This window comes from Dendropsophus ebraccatus, chromosome 12 (assembly GCF_027789765.1).
Source record: "Dendropsophus ebraccatus isolate aDenEbr1 chromosome 12, aDenEbr1.pat, whole genome shotgun sequence".
Taxonomy (NCBI): domain Eukaryota; kingdom Metazoa; phylum Chordata; class Amphibia; order Anura; family Hylidae; genus Dendropsophus; species Dendropsophus ebraccatus.
In genome coordinates this window covers 7,668,808-7,690,352 of record NC_091465.1, presented here as the reverse complement: position 1 = coordinate 7,690,352, position 21,545 = coordinate 7,668,808, and the positions used below count along the sequence as shown (strand labels likewise).

The 21,545-nt window shown below is 46.5% G+C and overlaps 1 protein-coding gene across 3 annotated transcripts in view; it reads right to left on the bottom strand.

Moving 5' to 3' along the window:
- Window positions 1–20,698, bottom strand: part of KLHL21 (kelch like family member 21) — a 35,545-nt gene extending 14,847 nt beyond the window's left edge. The window contains exon 1 of one of the 3 annotated variants that reach the window (XM_069949040.1): window positions 20,593–20,698. Coding sequence is in view for 1 of the 3 variants with exons in the window: in XM_069949038.1 (XP_069805139.1) it covers window positions 14,305–14,311 (7 nt within the window). In the remaining 2 variants the exon portion in view is untranslated. Of the gene's footprint in view, window positions 1–4,429; window positions 4,515–14,304; window positions 14,406–20,592 lie in introns of those variants that run through there. The other 2 variants (XM_069949038.1, XM_069949039.1) reach the window with 2 other exon arrangements.
- Window positions 20,699–21,545: the final 847 nt, after the last annotated feature.

The following is a 21,545-nucleotide window of genomic DNA, read 5'->3' as shown; positions in this document are numbered from 1 at the left end:
AGGCAAATTGTGTAAAATGAGTAAAACGTAAGCTGGAGTATGGTTGCTATTAGCAACACCTTAGCTCTTATAGTTTCTGTTAATACATACCGCTATATACAATACATTATATAAACACCATAATACAGCATAAACCTACATATAGGTGATGTAGAAACGTCGAACAGGAGTCCATGGCAACCAATCAGATCACAGCTTTCACTTTCTAAGTTGGCTAAAAAAAAAGTAAGCTGGAATTTGATTGGTTGCTATGGGAAATATCCTACCTCTATGTATAGTGTTTATATATGACCCCAGTGTATCATAGCATATAAATATATATCAGAAGAATACAGCGTATCTATACATGATTTTATGTACAAACTGGGTACAATGTAAGGCCACGTTCACACAACGTATGTTTTGTATAAATCACGGCTGTTTTTGCAATTTGCCTGAAAAAACGTAAGCCAGAATCTGGTTGCCCCTTAGCCGGTGTATATGGGGGGCAGTACATGTACCCCCGCTACATAACAGCGTGTCTAATAGGTTTGGCTAATCCGGACCCTGAGCTGAATTCTTCCATCGTGCAATTTGAGAAACTGCAGATAAATCGCATTGCAGACGGATTTTACGGTTACGCAATTAAACGGATCCGTCATGTGCGCCATCTGCTTGTGACTGATGAACATTTGTTCTGTTGCTCATAACAGATTGTGGGACGCCACAGCGACAGATGACAGGAACAGGTGGGGGTCCGGGCCTGTCAGGAGAACGGGGGGCTCCATGTCATGGTAAAACTAGCCATGCACATTACACTGGAGCCGAGTCCTTCCATTATAACAGAACCAGCTGACCATCTAATGTATATGGGGGCCTCCCAACCCCCAAAAGATGGCGACTAAAGAACGATCAGGCGGCTGGATTACAATTGTGGATGGTTTAGTTGTTAGAGAGATAACTGTCCGCCGGAAGTGTCTGGCAGCAGCTTTCTCTCTCACGCACACTCGGCAAAACTGAGCACGCATGTGTATGTGAGGACTCACTAGCTGAGCACGCATGTGTATGTGAGGACTGACTGACTGAGCACGCATGTGTATGTGAGGACTGACTAGCTGAGCACGCATGTGTATGTGAGGACTGACTAGCTGAGCACGCATGTGTATGTGAGGACTGACTGACTGAGCACGCATGTGTATGTGAGGACTGACTAGCTGAGCACGCATGTGTATGTGGGGACTGACTGACTGAGCACGCATGTCTGTGTATGTGAGGACTGACTAACTAAGCACGCATGTGTATGTGAGGACTGACTGACTGAGCACGCATGTGTATGTGAGGACTGACTAACAGCACGCATGTGTATGTGAGGACTGACTAACTGAGCACGCATGTGTATGTGAGGACTGACTGACTGAGCACGCATGTGTATGTGAGGACTGACTGACTGAGCACGCATGTGTATGTGAGGACTGACTAACTGAGCACGCATGTGTATGTGAGGACTGACTAGCTGAGCACGCATGTGTATGTGAGGACTGACTAGCTGAGCACGCATGTGTATGTGAAGACTGACTAACTGAGCACGCATGTGTATGTGAGGACTGACTAACTGAGCACGCATGTGTATGTGAGGACTGACTAACTGAGCACGCATGTGTATGTGAGGACTGACTAACTGAGCACGCATGTGTATGTGAGGACTGACTAACTGAGCACGCATGTGTATGTGAGGACTGACTAACTGAGCACGCATGTGTATGTGAGGACTGACTAACTGAGCACGCATGTGTATGTGAGGACTGACTAACTGAGCACGCATGTGTATGTGAGGACTGACTAGCTGAGCACGCATGTGTATGTGAGGACTGACTAACTGAGCACGCATGTGTATGTGAGGACTGACTAGCTGAGCACGCATGTGTATGTGAGGACTGACTGAGCACGCATGTGTATGTGAGGACTGACTAACTGAGCACGCATGTGTATGTGAGGACTGACTGACTGAGCACGCATGTGTATGTGAGGACTGACTTACTGAGCATGCATGTGTATGTGAGGACTGACTAACTGAGCACGCATGTGTATGTGAGGACTGACTGAGCACGCATGTGTATGTGAGGACTGACTGACTGAGCACGCATGTGTATGTGAAGACTGACTGAGCACGCATGTGTATGTGAGGACTGACTAACTGAGCACGCATGTGTATGTGAGGACTGACTGAGCACGCATGTGTATGTGAGGACTGACTAACTGAGCATGCATGTGTATGTGAGGACTGACTGACTGAGCACGCATGTGTATGTGAAGACTGACTGAGCACGCATGTGTATGTGAGGACTGACTGAGCACGCATGTGTATGTGAGGACTGACTAGCTGAGCACGCATGTGTATGTGAGGACTGACTAGCTGAGCACGCATGTGTATGTGAGGACTGACTGAGCACGCATGTGTATGTGAGGACTGACTGAGCACGCATGTGTATGTGAGGACTGACTAACTGAGCACGCATGTGTATGTGAGGACTGACTAGCTGAGCACGCATGTGTATGTGAGAACTGACTAACTGAGCACGCATGTGTATGTGAGGACTGACTAGCTGAGCATGCATGTGTATGTGAGGACTGACTAACTAAGCATGCATGTGTATGTGAGAACTGACTAACTGAGCACGCATGTGTATGTGAGGACTGACTAACTGAGCACGCATGTGTATGTGAGGACTGACTGAGCACGCATGTGTATGTGAGGACTGACTAACTGAGCACGCATGTGTATGTGAGGACTGACTAACTGAGCACGCATGTGTATGTGAGGACTGACTGAGCACGCATGTGTATGTGAGGACTGACTGAGCACGCATGTGTATGTGAGGACTGACTGAGCACGCATGTGTATGTGAGGACTGACTGAGCACGCATGTGTATGTGAGGACTGACTGAGCACGCATGTGTATGTGAGGACTGACTGAGCACGCATGTGTATGTGAGGACTGACTAACTGAGCACGCATGTGTATGTGAGGACTGACTAGCTGAGCACGCATGTGTATGTGAGGACTGACTGAGCACGCATGTGTATGTGAGGACTGACTAACTGAGCACGCATGTGTATGTGAGGACTGACTAACTGAGCACGCATGTGTATGTGAGGACTGACTGAGCACGCATGTGTATGTGAGGACTGACTGAGCACGCATGTGTATGTGAGGACTGACTAACTGAGCACGCATGTGTATGTGAGGACTGACTAACTGAGCATGCATGTGTATGTGAGGACTGACTGACTGAGCACGCATGTGTATGTGAGGACTGACTGACTAAGCATGCATGTGTATGTGAGGACTGACTAGCTGAGCATTGAGCAGATGTGTGTCTGGTCCGTACGGCCGATCTTACAGCCAGAGAGGATAAGAGGAGGTCTATTATATTAAATAGGTCTCTTATAGTTAATTACAGCGGACGTCGATAGAAGTTACAGAGGGAACAATCAGTGCTCGGCCTTTTGCATTGACCCTGTTAACGTGACATCGGACGTCCAGACTTGACAAATGAGGGTCAAGAGACCCCTAACAGGTGCGGCTTCCAGCCTGGTGACCCCCAACCTTTCACAGCTGCTTTATTCTATATACTGACCACAGATTAGTATAGACTTTTCTCACAATTTGCAATTTCACTATTTTTAACCAGCGTCAGGCGAACCCGTAACCAGCGTCCGTTCCTCCCATTATATTCTATGGGAATTCTACATCCCTGCTGCAGCCATATAAAACACATGGAAATAATAAACCAGTTCTAGCCCTAAATATAATTACATACACCCCATACGTCTATCGCAGATGCTGACAAAATAAAGGGGTACTCCAGTGATTTTATTATTTTTTTTTAACTCAACTGGGTTCAGAAAGTTATATAGATTTGTAATTTATTTCTGTTTAAAAGTCTCAAGTCTGGGTACTTATCAGCTGCTGTATGTCCTGCAGGAAGTGGTGTGTTATTTCCAGTCTTAAATAGGTGGCAGCAGAGAGCACTGTTTCAGACTGGAAACTTCCTACAGGACATACAGCAGCTGATAAGTAGTGGAAGACTGGAGATTTATAAATAGAAGTAAATTACAAATCTGTATAACTTTCTGAAACAAGTGGATTTGAAAGAAAAAAAAAAAACACCGGAGTACCCCTTTAATATTTATTTTTCAAGGAGGTATTCTACACAACTTTAAAGACTTACATATGACTTAATAGCATCTTCCAAGTAATGAGTGAGCGTGCATTTACCCATGTGTTCTCTAGAATAGGATGCTGGGAATTGTAGTTCTACAACAGCTTTAGATGCAAACTATAGATGAAGACTATGTCATGCGACGCGGGCATGGAGCCGGACACTGCTGGTGGGTGAGATATATGTTAGTAGTGACACATGCCGCCATATACACCCATCATACTGACCTGTGGCTGCTGCGATACAGTGAGAGCTCTGCCGCCGGCCGTACACGAGAGCAGACAGACCCTTGGCGTGGCGCTGATCCTGTACTGAGAGGGCTGTGTGGCGTGCCAACCTCTGCCTGGATACTGAGCACTGAGTGGTTGTCGGCTCTGCTATACAGCCCCACACTGCAGCTGCTCACGTTACATTACAAGGGCGGCTTTGTCATCAGAGCGTCCGCCCAGTGGGCGCAGCCAAGGCACACGTGTCCCCAGCCGCAGACAGACGTTCACCCCGCACAGCTTGCCAGCGAGTGTCGGGAACACGGCGTTAACCCATTAACGCGGCACAGAACCGACGCCCCGTCTAAAGCTGAGCGCTCTGGGGAGGAAAGAGTTAAATGGACGCACTGACGAGGGACCCCACCCTGAATATCTGCTTTCTCAGTCTACGGGGGATTAGGAAACGTTCACAACATCATTTCCAGAGAGCGCGAGGCGTCCGTAACCATCTGCTCCTAATAGTCGTATAATGCTGGGAAAGTATTAGCTGGCATCCCCTGCCCATCAGCCGGGGGGACCCGTCCCTAACTGCAGGGGGCAGCGCTCCAGCGGATACTCAGCCCATTCCTGCACACGTGACCCCCACCCAGGGATTTATCCTCATCGCCGTATTAGGAGACAGGAGGGATCACTGGTATGGAGCATTGGCATCTGCTGCTGCTTCTTCTGGATCTACACAGTGGGTTATAGGTCAGACGTCATATATCAGCTATGGTCCCATATGTAATGAGGAGGGGGTCAGCCATCTCTATGGGACAACTGACACGTGACATATTGGTTGTAAATACAGACTGTACCTTCATGGGCATGAGGCTGGCAGAAGGGTGTGTGCGGGCTCCATTCACATAGATGGGATTTTCAGTTGCAGAAGTGTCTGCAACACATCTGCTGCATGTGAATAGCCCTGTATGTGAAACTGGTGAGGTCATCCAATAGGACCCTTAAAGTGGTACTCCGGTGATTTTATAAAATCACATGGAAATAATAAACCAGTTCTAGCCCTGAATATAATTCCATACATCCGATACGTATATCGCAGGCGCTGATGCATTAAAGGGGTACTCCAGTGATTTTTTTCTCTTTTAACTTAACTGGGGTCACAAAGTTATATAGATTTGTAATTTACCTTTGTTTAAAGCTTTCTAGTCTTCCAGTACTTATCAGCTGCTGTATGTCCTGCAGGAAGTGGTGTATTCTCTCCAGTCTGACACAGTGCTCTCTGCTGCCACCTTTGTCCATGTCAGGAACTGTCCAGAGCAAATCCCCATAGAAAACCTCTCCTGCTCTGGACAGTTCCTGACATGGACAGAGGTGGCAGCAGAGAGCACTGTGTCAGACTGGAGAGAATACACCACTTCCTGCAGGACAAACAGCAGCTGATAAGTACTGGAAGACTGAAGATTATTTTATTTTTTTTGAGAACTAACCCTTTAATAAAGTTGCGTGACAGCAAGTCGCAGATAAGTTGCACTAAATAATTTAGTCGTGCAACCAAAGATGCAGCTATACAGAATCGGCCGTTCCCACTGAAGTGTATGGGGACGTCTATCTGTTGATAAGCAATAATGCGGCTGCCATCTGACATATCCATGTACAACGAGGGGGGCCATTAGCTTAGATACACTGCCCTAGAGGGTACACCCGGGTATGTAGAGTCATTGTGCTATATAAAGCTGCAGTGACGGGTCTGCAATCTCTCATACCACTGATTATATTTCCAGTGACAGCCATTCCTCACCTGTGAGCTGTCAGATGACAGCCGGGGTAGTGTGGGACACTATGACAGCATAGACAGCTCACACATCCCCTTACTCACTGCTAGCTCTGCAATGATATGAATGACCCCTGCCTCTATACCGCCACCTGGTGTGTGTTTGGGTAATTATATACAGAATATAATCGCCAGATCGTAAATCTGGGTCTATGTCTCTGTACACAGTGAAGTTATATATATATATATATATATATATATATATATATATATCAGGACCACAGGAACACTCAGGTCTGTTCTTAGTCCTGTCAGAGGTCAGGATATTTCGGGGTTCCTGGAAGCTGAGACGTCTGAACAAGGAGACCCATTCACATAGCTGTGAGCGCCAACGTAGGCCGCCACCTCCCCCCCCCCCCCCACTCACTCCACAAACATTGTGGTCTCGTCACCATGACGGGAACACAGGAGACATTTACAGCAGTGACATAAAGTAATTCACACTGTAATCATGTGGCCCGGCCTGTAGAATGAATAGTGAGAGCGGTGACCCGGGGTGAATGCGGAGGGGCCACAATCAGATTGTAAAGACCCCTTGTAATCTTTGGCGCTATGGTGCGGAATTTTCACTTTTGGCTTTGACTCCTGGGAACGAGTGTGTAGGAAGGGGGGCATGGAGGGGCGGCAGCACAATGGCTTATTGGGGGCTACGAAAAATAAATGTACATAAAATTGTACTGTAAATAGTGGCCATTTTATGTAATTCAATCTTAAAGGGGTTGTTCACCCAAAAAAATGTCTTTCTTTCTGTCAAAAGTACAAGAGATTTGTAATTTACTGCAATTAAAGAAATCTCCAGTCTTCCAGTACTTATCAGCTGCTGTATGTGCTGCAGGAAGTGGTGTATTTTCTACAGTCTGACACAGTGCTCTCTGCTGCCACCTCTGTCCATGTCAGGAACTGTCCAGAGCAGCAGCAAATCCCCATAGAAAGCCTCTCCTGCTCTGGACAGTTCCTGACATGGACAGAGGTGGCAGCAGAGAGCACTGGAGAGAATACACCACTTCCTACAGGACATACAGCAGCTGATAAGTACTGGAGGACTGGAGATTTTTAAATAGAAGAAAATTACAAATCTATATAACTTTCTGAAGCCAGTTGATTTGAAAGGAAAAGAATTTTGTCTGAGTACCCCTTTAAAGGGGTTCTTCGGGATGAGAGAAACAGAACAGCGCCACGTCTTGTCCTCAGGTCGTGTGTAGTATTACAACTTGTCTCCATTTACTGCAGTGGAACTGAGCTGTAATACCGCAAACAGACTGAGGCCAAGGGTGGCGCTGTTGGAAGAAAGCTGCTATGTTTTTGCGCTCCCTATGGATAGGTTTGCAGCATAGGCAGTGTATAACATATGTAAACTGGACATGTCTTACAGCCTCTACTATATGCCTCCTCTTCCATTACTGAGCCTTACATTAGTATATAGTATATACACTAGACCAGTGATTTTCAACCAGTCGGTGTGCTGCGGGGAAAGTTCCCCAAACTATGGTGCCCCTGTGTTTTGTTCCCCGGCAATGCACAGTGATCAGTGGCGGATTATAATGTGGGCGGTTGCGTGGTGCGCTGCGGCGGGCCGTGATGCACGCATCCAATCAACGTGTGCTCTACGGCCACTCCCGGTCTCCGCTGATTGAAGGAGCACGTCCGGGCCCTACGGGCGGCCAGTAGGTGAGGCGGACAGCAGCGGCGACCATCTCGGAGGAGGTGAGGAGGAAGGGGAGAGAGAAACCTGGGTATGGGGGAGAGAAACAGTGGAGAGAAGCAGGGGGGAGAGAAGTTTGGTGGAGAGAAGCAGGGGGGAGAGAAGTATGGGGAGAAGTATGGTGGAGAGAAGCACAGGAGAGAAGCATGGGGGAAAGAAGCACAGGAGAGAAACAGGGGGGAGAAGTATGGTGGAGAGAAGCACAGGAGAGAAGCAGGGGGGAGAAATATGGTGGAGAGAAGCAGGGGGGAGAGAAACAGGAGAGGAGCAGGGGGGAGAAGTATGGTGGAGAGAAGCATAGGAGAGAAGCAGGGGGGAGAAGTATGGTGGAGAGAAGCACAGGAGAGAAGCAGGGGGGAGAAGTATGGTGGAGAGAAGCACAGGAGAGAAGCAGGGGGGAGAAGTATGGTGGAGAGAAGCAGGGGGGAGAAGTATGGTGGAGAGAAGCACAGGGGAGAAGTATGGTGGAGAGAAGCACAGGAGAGAAGCAGGGGGAGAAGTATGGTGGAGAGAAGCACAGGAGAGAAGCATGGGGGAGAGAAGCAGGGGGGAGAAGTATGGTGGAGAGAAGCACAGGAGAGAAGCAGGGGGGGAGAAGTATGGTGGAGAGAAGCACAGGAAAGAAGTAGGGGGGAGAAGTATGGTGGAGAGAAGCACAGGAGAGAAGCATGGGGGAGAGAAGCAGGGGGGAGAAGTATGGTGGAGAGAAGCACAGGAGAGAAGCAGGGGGAGAAGTATGGTGGAGAGAAGCACAGGAGAGAAGCATGGGGAGAAGTATGGTGGAGAGAAGCGGGGGGGAGAAGTATGGTGGAGAGAAGCAGGGAGGGGGAGAAGTATGGTGGAGAGAAGCACAGGAGAGAAGCATGGGGGAGAGAAGCACAGGAGAGAAGCAGGGGGAGAAGTATGGTGGAGAGAAGCATGGGGGGAGAGAAGCACAGGAGAGAAGCAGGGGGGAGAGAAGCACAGGAGAGAAGCAGGGGGGAGAAGAAAACAGGCCCAGGTTTCACACTGAGTGAGTATAAATACATTTAGAATCTATATTATTAACTATATGTATAATATGTATTGTTTTAGTGTCATTTTGTGCCATTTTGGTTGGTGATGTGCCCTGGGATTTTTTAAGTATAAAAAGTGTGCCGCAGCTCAAAAAAGGTTGAAAATCACTGGTATAGACAGATGTGACTTGCTGGACATCTTAGCTAGACGTTCACAGCAGACAAGTGTTGAATAAACCAACCCTCCAGCTGTTGGAAAACTACAACTCCCAGCATGCCTGGAGAGCTAAATCTTTGGCTGTCCAGGCATTATGGGAGATGTAGGTTTGCAACAGTTTCACACCTGTGATCTAATATTTATGGAGGGGTTCTGACTCTCCTGAACAGCAGGTGTTGGGGAGAGAAATATAATGGTGTGTTAACACAGAGAGATTTATCTGACAGATCGTTGAAGCCAAAGCTAGGAACAAGCTAGAAACAGAGAACAGGTCATAAAGGAAAGACTGAGATTTCTCCTCTTTTCAAATCCATTCCTGGCTTTGGCTTCAAAAATCTGTCAGATAATCTGGCTGTGTAATCGCATCCTGGTGCTGCCACACTGCTAGAGGAGTCTGGCACCAGCTGACTCGTCTATCTCAGTGGCAAAGTCCATTCTCTGTCAAACAGAGTATGCATATGCATGTGGGGATCAGGGGAGATCATATGTGTAAGGGCAGTGTTACTTATGTGCAGTTATGGTTTATGCCACATATACTTTGATGTCGTCCAAAATTTGGCCTTGAAGGGGCACTCCTGTTAAAAAAAAAAAAAAGTTTTTAAATAAACTGGTGTCAGACAGTTATACAGATTTGTAACTTACTTCTATTTAAAAATCTCCAGTCTTCCAGTACCTATCAGCTGCTGTATGTCCTGCAGGAAGTGGCATATTCTCACAGTGCTCTCTGCTGCCACCTCTGTCCATGTCAGGAACTGTCCAGAGCAGGAGAGGTTTTCTATGGGGATTTGCTGCTGCTCTGGACAGTTCCTGACATGGACAGAGGTGGCAGCAGAGAGCACTGTGTCAGACTGGGGAGAATACACCACTTCCTGCAAGACATACAGCAGCTAATAAGTACTGGATGACTGGAGATTTTTTAATAGAAGTAAATTACAAATCTGTATAACTTTCTGAAACCAATTCATTTGTAAGAAAAATATTTTCTCCGGAGTACCCCTTTAATGTGATAAATAGTAATGTCGGAGTACCCGTTTAATGTGACATCATTGATGGAATAGCGACATCTCCATGATGTACGGTCTAATAAGCTGGCAATAGAAGACAGGCGAGGCTTCTCTCCTCCGCAATCTGTAAGGTAAGAACACAGCCCTCCGGCTTCCCCGCTGTGAAGATTCAGGGCAAATTATCCGGACTATTATCTCCCGCTCAGGTTTCTGATCCGCCTTTCATAAAAGTCACGTGTAATAAAGAGACATTAAGAACGGTTTTCACGCTGCGAAACCCGAGAGCCGACGTTTCCTGTCACAAAGGCTCAGGAGTCATTACGGGAACAAAAGTGGTTTTCATTAGGGCCTCGTAAAAAGGCGGCAGGTAGATAATACGACCGCCCGCTGACGTGTGGGGATCATACCGCGGGGGGTGTACAGAGTCAGCGGGACGGGGAATATTACTGAGATACCCTATAAATAAACCCCCCCCCCCCATATCCTTCATAAGAAACCGCAATCTGTGCATATAGTCTCCTCACAGGCCTCCCCACAAAGGGACCGCACCCCCACTGCTGAGGAAGGGATCTGGACAGGAAGTAGGCCTTAAAGGGCTATTCCAGCAAATATATATAAAAGGGGCCCTCTGCTGCCTCCAATGGCTTTGGTGGGAACTGCAGGGCGGCTCCATTGGAGCTCAGCAGCATGTATGTCACACCACATAGCCCTCTTTACAGCTGTGATTCCAATCCTGCGGCTCTCCAGCTGTTGCAAAACTACAACTCCAAGCAGAAAATCTGCAGCATACATAGTCAGTGTGAACTTACCTCTGTAGCAGGGGCGTAGCTAGGGGTTCAGCCTAGGGGGGGCGAGTGAGTCTAAGTGGGCCCCCAACCATTGTTACCCATAGGAAATCTCAGCAGGTGACACGGATTTCTGAATAATAAAGGGAATATTCTTCTACATTTCTTATAGTGAATAAGGATAAAGAGCAGTGTAAGAGGTTTCTACATCTGAAATATAGAACCACAAAAAAAGTAAAAGGGCTTAAGATTAGAAAAATATAGCTGCCTTCTTCCACATACAGCACCACTCCTCAGTTGTCCTCAGTTTGTGTGTGGTATTCGACTAAAGTGTATGGAGCCAAGTTGTGATACCACACACAACCTAAGAGCAGGGGTGGCACTGTTCTTGGAAGAAAACAAATATGCTGTTTTTCTTTTAATTCTAGAGAACCCTTTTAACCAGATTATCTTTGCCTAAAAATAATAGTGGTATAGGTAATATGCTTTTAGACATTAAAAGGGGTGAGTTGGTTGTGATTATACATGTATGTACAATCAAAGATATATGATGAGCTGCTAGATATCCACTTCTATCCTATCTATCTCCTATCTATCTATCTATCTATCTATCTATCTATCTCCTATCTATCTATCTATCTATCTATCTATCTCCTATCTATCTATCTATCTATCTATCTATCTCCTATCTATCTATCTATCTCCTATCTATCTATCTATCTATCTATCTCCTATCTATCTATCTATCTATCTATCTATCTCCTATCTATCTATCTATCTATCTATCTCCTATCTATCTATCTCCTATCTATCTATCTATCTCCTATCTATCTATCTATCTATCTATCTCCTATCTATCTATCTATCTATCTCCTATCTATCTATCTATCTATCTATCTACCTATCTATCTATCTATCTCCTATCTATCTATCTATCTATCTATCTATCAATCTATCTATCTCTTATCTATCTATCTCACTATCTATCTATCTATCTATCTATCTCCTATCTATCTATCTATCTCCTATCTATCTATCTATCTATCTCCTATCTATCTATCTATCTATCTATCTATCTATCTATCTATCTATCTATCTATGTATCTATCTATCTCCTATCTCCTATCTATCTATCTATCTATCTATCTATCTATCTATCTCCTATCTATCTATCTATCTATCTATCTCCTATCTATCTATCTATCTATCTATCTATCTATCTATCTATCTCTTATCTATCTATCTCACTATCTATCTATCTATCTATCTATCTCCTATCTATCTATCTATCTATCTATCTATCTATCTATCTCCTATCTATCTATCTATCTATCTCCTATCTCCTATCTATCTATCTATCTATCTATCTATCTATCTATCTCCTATCTATCTATCTATCTATCTATCTATCTATCTCCTATCTATCTATCTATCTATCTATCTCCTATCTATCTATCTATCTATCTATCTATCTATCTCTTATCTATCTATCTATCTATCTATCATCTATTATCTATCTATCTCACTATCTATCTATCTATCTATCTGATAAGTACTGGAAGACTTGAGATTTTGAAACAGAGGTAATTTACAAATCTATATAAGTTTCTGAAACCAGTTAATTTTAAAAAATAAAAATTGCTGGAGTACCCCTTTAACTTACTTTAGCATAAGGTGTATAGATACCTGCATTTGCAACTACATGATGGAGCAGGTACAGCAAGGGGGTCAAATGTGTTGGGGGCGCTTGTGAAAATGTGGTAAGGGCTAAGCAGTAGAGGGAGGGAGAGCGTTCACCATGGTAAGAGCTCTAAAAAAGGGACACAAGTTAGCATGGCCTCTGAGAGAGTGTGGGTGCTGCATGAGGAGGAAGGCTAGCGATCAGAGTCGATGTGGGGGGCCTTTGGCCCCCGGACCTTACTCAGTTCAGCACTGGGGAAGGAAGGGGGGCTTTCATGAAGATTGGGGTTACTTGGAAGAAGCAGTGTGTTAATTACGGCATAGAGCGGTGTTCTACCAAATACAAAAACATCATTCAGTCACTCACAGAAGGCGGCTTCTCTGCATGGATTGCGATTTTTTTTTTTTTTTTTTTATATTCAAGGTTGTTCACTTTTCCTTTGGTCTCCATCTGGCCCCGGCCATCATGAAGACTTTTCCGACCATGACTTGTCTCCACAGGATCTGGTAGAGAGACATTTTAGGCTCCTCGCTCCAGCATTATCCTCATCTCTATACAAACTCCCCTGTAGTGTAGCCCCCTCTATGCAGCCTCTGTGTAGTATAGGCCTCTCTGTGGTATTGCCCCCCCTCTCTGGGGTGTAGGCTTCTCTATAGTAATGCCCCCGTGTGTAGTACACTCCTCTCCTCCTCTGTTTAGTACAGACTACGGATGGTCCGAACAGAGTTCGTACGAACTTGAACCATCCGCAATGATTACCGATGTCTTCCCGCTCCGTGCAGCGGGCGGATCCAGCGGGAGGAACACCTGGAAAACTGGGATACAGCCATAGCCATAGGCTGTATCCCAGTTTTCCAGGCGGTTCTCCTGCTGCACGGAGCGGGCAGACAGCGGGAATCCGATGCCGAGCGTTCGGGTTCAGCCGAACCCGAACCTCGGCGGGTTCGGACCATCCCTACTACAGACCCTTGTGCAGTCTCCATCATACTGAGTACTATTGCTGGAAAAGCTGGGTGACCTCCATCATACTGACTACAGGATACTGGGAAAGCTGTGTGACTTCCATTATAAAATGATGGGAAAGCTGGGTGACCTCCATCATACTAAGTACAAGATGCTGGAAAGCTGGGTGACCTCCATTACACACTGACATACAGGATGCTGGGAAAGCTGGGTGGCCTCCATGACACTGACGACAGGATACTGGGAAAGCTTGGTGACCTCCATTATGCTGACTACAGGACACTGGGAAAGCTGGGTGACCTCCATTATGCTGACTACAGGACACTGGGAAAGCTGGGGGACCTCCATTACACACTGACTACAGCAAGGATGTCACACTCAGTCCCTCCAGCTGTTGCAAGTCAGAGCTGTATATATATATATATATATATATATATATATATATATATATATATCCTGCCGGTCACTTATCACTTATATATCCTGCTGCTCACTTGGTCATATATATATATATATATATATATATATATATATATATACATACCGTATATAAACAGCAGTGACCAAGTGAGCAGCAGGAGACATATACTGTGTGTGTGTGTGTGTGTATATGTATATATAATATATCTCCTCCTGATCATTTGGTCAGTGGGGTGGGTATGTGGTTCTGTCTGTCTGTCTGTGTGTTGTCACTCCTCTCACAGTCCGCACTCAGTACCTGACATCTTCCAGCACTCGGCAGCCTCACTCCCTGTCAGAGCTGCTGCTGGACGTCTTCAGTCTCTCCCTGGCAGCCATAGACGGTGAGGATCCCTCCAGCTGCTGGTCCCTCCCCTCCCCCTCATACCAGCTCTGTCGGACAGTGAGGGGGAGGGGCCAGCAGCAGCGTGTGAGGAAGAAGCAGGAAGATGCAGGGAGAAGATCCAGCCCTGGCCGGGCTCTGCATCCGACAGCTGAGCGGGCCCCTCAGGAGCAGGGGGCCCGCTATTGTCAGGTGCTGTTGCCTTCTTGGGGGGCCCCGGCCACTACAGACATGTGTTAAGGCTGTCTGCAAAAGCAATAGCTTTTGCAGACAGCATTAACAGTCTGAGACCTCAGTGGGCCCCTGCCTGAGTGGGCCCGGGGGCGACCGCCCCCTTTGCCCCCACCAAATTTCGCCACTGCTCTGTAGCCTAGCTGGCCATTCTGGATCAGAGGAGGGACACTCACACCATGATGTTTACTTTGCCTTCATAATACCCCCCTATAGTAGCAGTAGTATAGTAATGCCCCCATTATACCCCCTATAGTAGCAGTAGTATAGTAATGCCCCCATAATATCCCCCTATAGCAGCAGTAGTATAGTAATGCCCCCATAATACCCCCCTATAGTAGCAGTAGTATAGTAATAACCCCATAATACCCTCTATAGTAGCATTAGTATAGTAATGCTCTCAAAATACCCCCCCTATAGTAGCAGTAGTATATTAATGCCCCCATAATACCCCCCTATAGTAGCAGTAGTATACTATACCCTCTTAATACCCCCTATAGTAGCAGTAGTATAGTAATGCCCTTATAATACCCCCCTATAGTAGCTGGAGTATACTAATACCCCCATAATACCCCCTATAGTAGCAGTAGTATAGTAATGCCCCCATAATACCCCCCTATAGTAGCAGTAGTATGGTAATGCCCCCATAATACCCCCCTATAGTAGCAATAGTATAGTAATACCCCCATAATACCCTCTATAGTAGCAGTAGTATACTATACCCTCTTAATACCCCCTATAGTAGCAGTAGTATAGTAATGCCCTTATAATACCCCCCTATAGTAGCAGTAGTATAGTAATGCCCCCATAATACCCCCTATAGTAGCTGTAGTATAGTAATACCCCCATAATACCCCCCTATAGTAGCAGTAGTATAGTAATGCCCTTATAATACCCCCCTATAGTAGCAGTAGTATAGTAATACCCCCATAATACCCCCTATAGTAGCTGTAGTATAGTAATACCCCCATAATACCCCCCTATAGTAGCAGTAGTATAGTAATGCCCTTATAATACCCCCCTATAGTAGCAGTAGTATAGTAATGCCCTTATAATACCCCCCTATAGTAGCAGTAGTATAGTAATATCCCCATAATACCCCCCTAAAGTAGCAGTAGTATAGTAATACCCCCATAATACCCTCTATAGTAGCATTAGTATAGTAATACCCCCATAATACCCCCCTATAGCAGCAGTAGTATAGTAATACCCCCATAATACAGTAGTATAGTAATGCCCTCATCTTTACATGGAGTGTCCCTTTAAGTATCTGCTGGCGGAGCCCCTGTTGTGCTGTTGCTATGGAGAAACCTTTTGATGTATTTCCCCCCGTGTGATTTTCTTACATGTCTGAAACAATCCCGACAGATCTGAGTCATCCGCTCGCACTACTATAGAAGGTGACAGTGGTGAAGACGTGTGGGAAGCGGCAGCCGGCCGGGGGACGTATACAGTTACTATACACCCGGTGTAACGGGGAAAGAGGGAGGAAGCGGCAGCCGGCCGGGGGACGTATACAGTTACTATACACCCGGTGTAACAGGGAGAGAGGAAGGAAGCGGCAGCCGGCGGGGGGACGTATACAGTTACTGTACACCCGGTGTAACGGGGAAAGAGGGAGGAAGCGGCAGCCAGCCGGGGGACGTATACAGTTACTATACACCCGGTGTAACGGAGGAAGCGACAGCCGGCCGGGGGACGTATACAGTTACTATATACCCGGTGTAACGGGGAAAGAGGAAGGAAGCGGCAGCCGGCAGGGGGCCATATACAGTTACTATACACCCGGTGTAACGGGGAAAGAGGAAGGAAGCGGCAGCCGGCCGGGGGCTATATACAGTTACTATACACCGGGTGCAATGGAGGAAGCGGCAGCCAGCCAGGGGCCATATACAGTTACTATACACCCGGTGTAACAGGGGGAGAGGAAGGAAGCGGCAGCCAGCCGGGGCGACGTATACAGCTACTATACACCCGGTGTAACAGGGGGAGAGGAAGGAAGCGGCAGCCAGCCGGGGTGACGTATACAGCTACTATACACCCGGTGTAACAGGGGGAGAGGAAGGAAGCGGCAGCCAGCCGGGGTGACGTATACAGCTACTATACACCCGGTGTAACGGGGAAAGAGGAAGGAAGAAACTTGCGATATCCTGAATTAGAGGATTATGAAACATAAGACGCAATACGTGTGAGGTCATCACGGACCGTAACGCGGTGACTGCAGGACCTCAATATATCATGCAGTGATCCGCCATCTCCACTCCGCTACTCTGTGAAAGTTTCTGCAAAGTTGTTTGAAATGACAGCTACACTTTAAGCCTGGGGCCTCCTGTTGCCAGACTACAACTCCCAGCATGCCCTGACATCCAATAGCAGAACAGAGTCGCCCAGTGACTCCACTATACGGCGTATACACTAATTTTAACGGGACTGAATAACAGGTCAGCTGAGTTACCGATTGCTGGTAATTGATCGTACACAAAACAAACCGAGTAGCCAAATAGCAGAGAAGGCACTGTGTTATGGTCAAAGTCCCATCAGAACAGAAAAAATCCTTCAAAGGTAGATGTTCTGCATCCGTCACATGGCAGTCACACTTTGTCTCCTGTTGCAGCAGAACACCATACACTAACTCTACTTGTGATGTCACAGACAATCCCTTTAAGGCCCGGATAACCCATTTCTGATAGTGGTGGTTTTGTGTGCAGTTACCATCATCTCCACTAGGGGCAGTCAGAACCCACATTTCCAAAGGCAGAGCAATGTCTGGACAAGTTTCCAACCTGCTTCCCATGTACCTGGCACCTTGTTTACTCATTTACAAGAACGCTCAGAGGGTAACGTCATGTGAATCCGGCTCTTAAAGCGCAGCCTGGTTTTCTCATCGGGCGTATTCAGAAGAAGCAAACATAGCGCTCGCACAGGCAGACAGGTGCTGCATTCTAATGAACTGCGACAACCCCCTGTTGGGTCTACCATACCATTTACTATAGGCCATCGCTATTAAAGTGGTGGGGGTCCAACAAACCCAGGTGATCGGCTGGTTTTAGGGGCCCAAGTTCCGTCAGTGCAGCCTCTTTACCCCAATAAAAGTTCCCCCTTATCCTCCGGACTGGAGATAACTAGTGGGGGTCTGACTGCTGTGGACCCCCCACTAATCACAAGGTCAGGGGCCCGCAAAGTGCGTGCGTGCTTGGCCACCGCTCTTCACTTTCTATGGCACTTCTGAACACTGCTGAGCTGGCTGAAAGTCCCATAGAGAATAACAGAAAGACTATGGCCTTAAAGGGGTATTCTCATCTGGGCTTATTATCCCCTATGCTAGCCTGGACCCCCACGTCTGGCGGCTCCATAGAGAATAAATGGAGAGCAGGCTGCGCAGGCATGCTCCATTCACCGCTGGAGGATTACATCCCTGTTATTGGGATCAGTGGGGGTCTGGGTGGTTGATCCCTAACTGATCAGCTTGTTATCCCCTATCCTAGATGAGAATACCCTTTAAAAGGGCACTCTGGCAGAGATCTTTTTCTTACAAATCAACTGGATTTAGAAAGTTATATAGATTTGTAATTTACTTCTCCAGTTTTCTAGCACTTATCAGCTGCTGTATGTCCTGCAGGAAGTGGTGTATTCTCTCCAGTCTAAGGGTGCGTGCACACTACGGAATACTCACATAAAGGCCGCTGCGGGTTCCGTTGCTGGTCCCTGCTCACGGGCGCGCGCATCTCCACCTCTGCCATAGACTCCATTCTCGGCACAGATGGATTGCGCTGTCGGTCGAAAGAATTGACATGTCAATTCTTTTGGCGGACTGCGGAATCCACCTGGCCATAAAATGGTGTTCATGGCACGGGCGGAGATGCGTGCTGCCGCCAGCAGGGGCCAGCGACGGAACCCGCAGCGGCCTTTACGTGCGTATTCCGTAGTGTGCACGCACCCTGACAGTGCTCTCTGCTGCCACCTCTGTCCATGTCAGGAACTGTCCAGAGCAAGAGAGGTTTTCTATGGGGATTTGCTGCTGCTCTGGACAGTTCCTGACATGGACAGAGGTGGCAGCAGAGAGCACTGTGTCAGACTGGAGAGAATACACAGAGAGTTCCATAGTTTCACTGCTCTTACAGTAAAGAATCCGCATCTGTGCTGGTGGTGAAAGGTGTAAAACCATCACTAGAAAGATCTCTGTACTCTGTTGTGTCCATTGAGAATGTCTGCCCATGTGTCAAAACCTTGATACACAAGCCACACCCCCTTTATAACTAAGCCACGCCCTTTATACCAAAGCCACACCCTTTATAACTAAACCACGCCCTTTACAACTAAGTTACACAATTTGCAAAGAAGCCACACCCCTTTACTTAACACAAATGTTTAAAACATGGAAAAGATGCAGATTTTTGAGTGAAACAAGATTTATCAAACATGGTGTAAAGTGACACTGGCTCAGTCGCCCCCGGCAACCAATCAGATTCCACCTCTCATTCCTTACAGACTCTTTGGAAAATGAAAGGTGGAATCTGATTGGTTGCTAGGGGCAACTGGGCCTGTTCTACTTTACACCATGTCTGATAAATCTCCCTCATGTTATTTCCAACAAAGAAAACTGGCATACAAGTCCTGATACGGGCCTAAAAGGGATATTCCCATCTCAACCAACAGGGCTCGTCACGTTATATTTTTTTGCAAAAACATTATTTTTAGTTTTTATTTTTTACTTTTAAACTTTAATAAAATGTGAAAATCAGAGAAGAAAATCAAATACATTAATTTAGTAAACTTGCTTTCTTCTTACATGCTGCTCTTTCTCTTCTATTGTTGACAGCTTACCAACCACCACTCTGCTCTAAAAGCAGTGGTTGGACTGATATGTAAAGTGTAGCTGTACCGAGATATAGTGATTATACTGTATTATATATATATATATATTTTTATATATATATATATATATGTATACTTTAGCTATATAGACACCAGCCAGACCACTGCTTTTAGAGCAGAGTGGTGGTCAGAACGAGCTATCAAAAATCACAGGTAAAGAGCAGCAAATCAATGAATGTATTTGCAAAAAATTACCTTGACAAGCCCTTCATGATATATATGATGGGAATATCCCCTTAAAAGGGGTACTCCGGCAAAAATCTTTTTCTAAAAAAAAAAAATCAATTGAAAAATCTCCAGTCTTCCGGTACTTATCAGCTGCTGTATGCCCTGCAGGAAGTGGTGTATTCTCTCCGGTCTGACACAGTGCTATCTGCTGCCACCTCTGTCCATGTCAGGAACTGTCCAGAGTAGGAGAGGTTTTCTATGGGGATTTGCTGCTGCTCTGGACAGTTCCTGACATGGACAGAGGTGGCAGCAGAGAGCACTGTGTCAGACTGGAGAGAATACACCACTTCCTGCAGGACATACAGCAGCTGATAAGTACTAGAAGACTGGAGATTTTTAAATAGAAGTAATTTACAAATCTATAAAACTTTCTGAAACCAGTCGATATGAAAGAAAAAGAGTACCCCTTTAACCCCACCCCCCGTCTCTGAACCAAGTAGCTCACACTCTAAACACTATAAATGTACATGTCTGAGCGGAGCCCGCGTCTCCTGCTGCCTCTGGCCGTGAGCTATAATAGTCTTTGGTTTGGAGCCAGTGTATGAGCCGCGGCCGTTGCACACAAGGCGCTCTCTATGATGCTGCCGAAGAAGACGGCTCCCCGGAGGCTCCAAATGTCCCAAAATAATGATCCGTCTGCCGAGTCTCCGATCCAGACACATGACCAGCGCTCGGCTCAGGGCGGGCCGGATCGATACACAGGCCACCCGGCTCGGTGAGCAAGTGCACCACGTCTGGCTGCCAGCTGGAGAAACTTCAGGCTACAGCGATGGATTAGAGTGTCAGCTCTGTTCGCTTGGTTCTTAGACCTTGTTTTGCTGCTGCGGAATATGTTGGCGCTATATAAATAATGGCTGTGGTTATACTTACACAGGGTCTGGGCGCAGTGATCCCGCTTCCTCACCTTAGGCGCAGCTTAGGCGCTGAGCGTCCTCGCATTCCTCGCCCTGTGCTATTTCTGCTGCAGCCAGCTAGTGCAGCTAAACCAGGGACGCCGGACCGGCAGCAGCGGTGCAGGGCGGAGGGGGGAGGCTGTCTTTTCTGTAAAATATAAAAAAAAAAATTCAAGATAATAAAGCCCGCTGGCTTTGCGCCTCCTTACCGCGATGTAAAACCACACGACGCAGTGCGGAATTGTGCTTCGATTTCCAACGCTTTGGCATTAACAACATAAAAGTTGATCCTCCCCCCCTTTGCATAGTGATGGTACAATCCGACCTGAATAAATAGCATTGTCCTGGTATGTGAGCTGCAGCTCTGCTGGTGTCAGCCCCGTCTGTCTCTTCTGTTCTCCATATCTGACAGCTGAGAGGAGGAGCCGCAACGGGTTCACTTCACACCACGCCAGGTCAAGACCTCCGACGTATACATCTGTATACCACGAAGCGACTTTCAAACCTATGCGGCAACGATCCGACAGGCTTCTGTGGGGGAAACTTTTTGAAAGAGAGTGCTGCTTTCTTTACATCTCAGGCCGGGTTCACACTACGTTTTTGCAATCCGTTTTTTTTCCCATCTGTTTTATGCAAAAAAAATGAAAAAAATGACACATTTCTGCGCATCCGTCTTCTTGATCTGGTTTTTCATTGACTTCCATTATTTAAAAATGGATCAAAACCAATATTTCTTTAGCGTACACGATAACATGGTTGACCACGGTTTTGTGTACGCTAAAAAAAATATTATATATATATATTCATACAGTGGGAAAAAGCCAGCAAGAATTCTGCCTCTCATAGAGCTGTTATGGTCTTTTTACACGGAACGATTATCGTTCAAATTTGCACGATAACAATTGAATTCGAACGATAATCGTTCCGTAT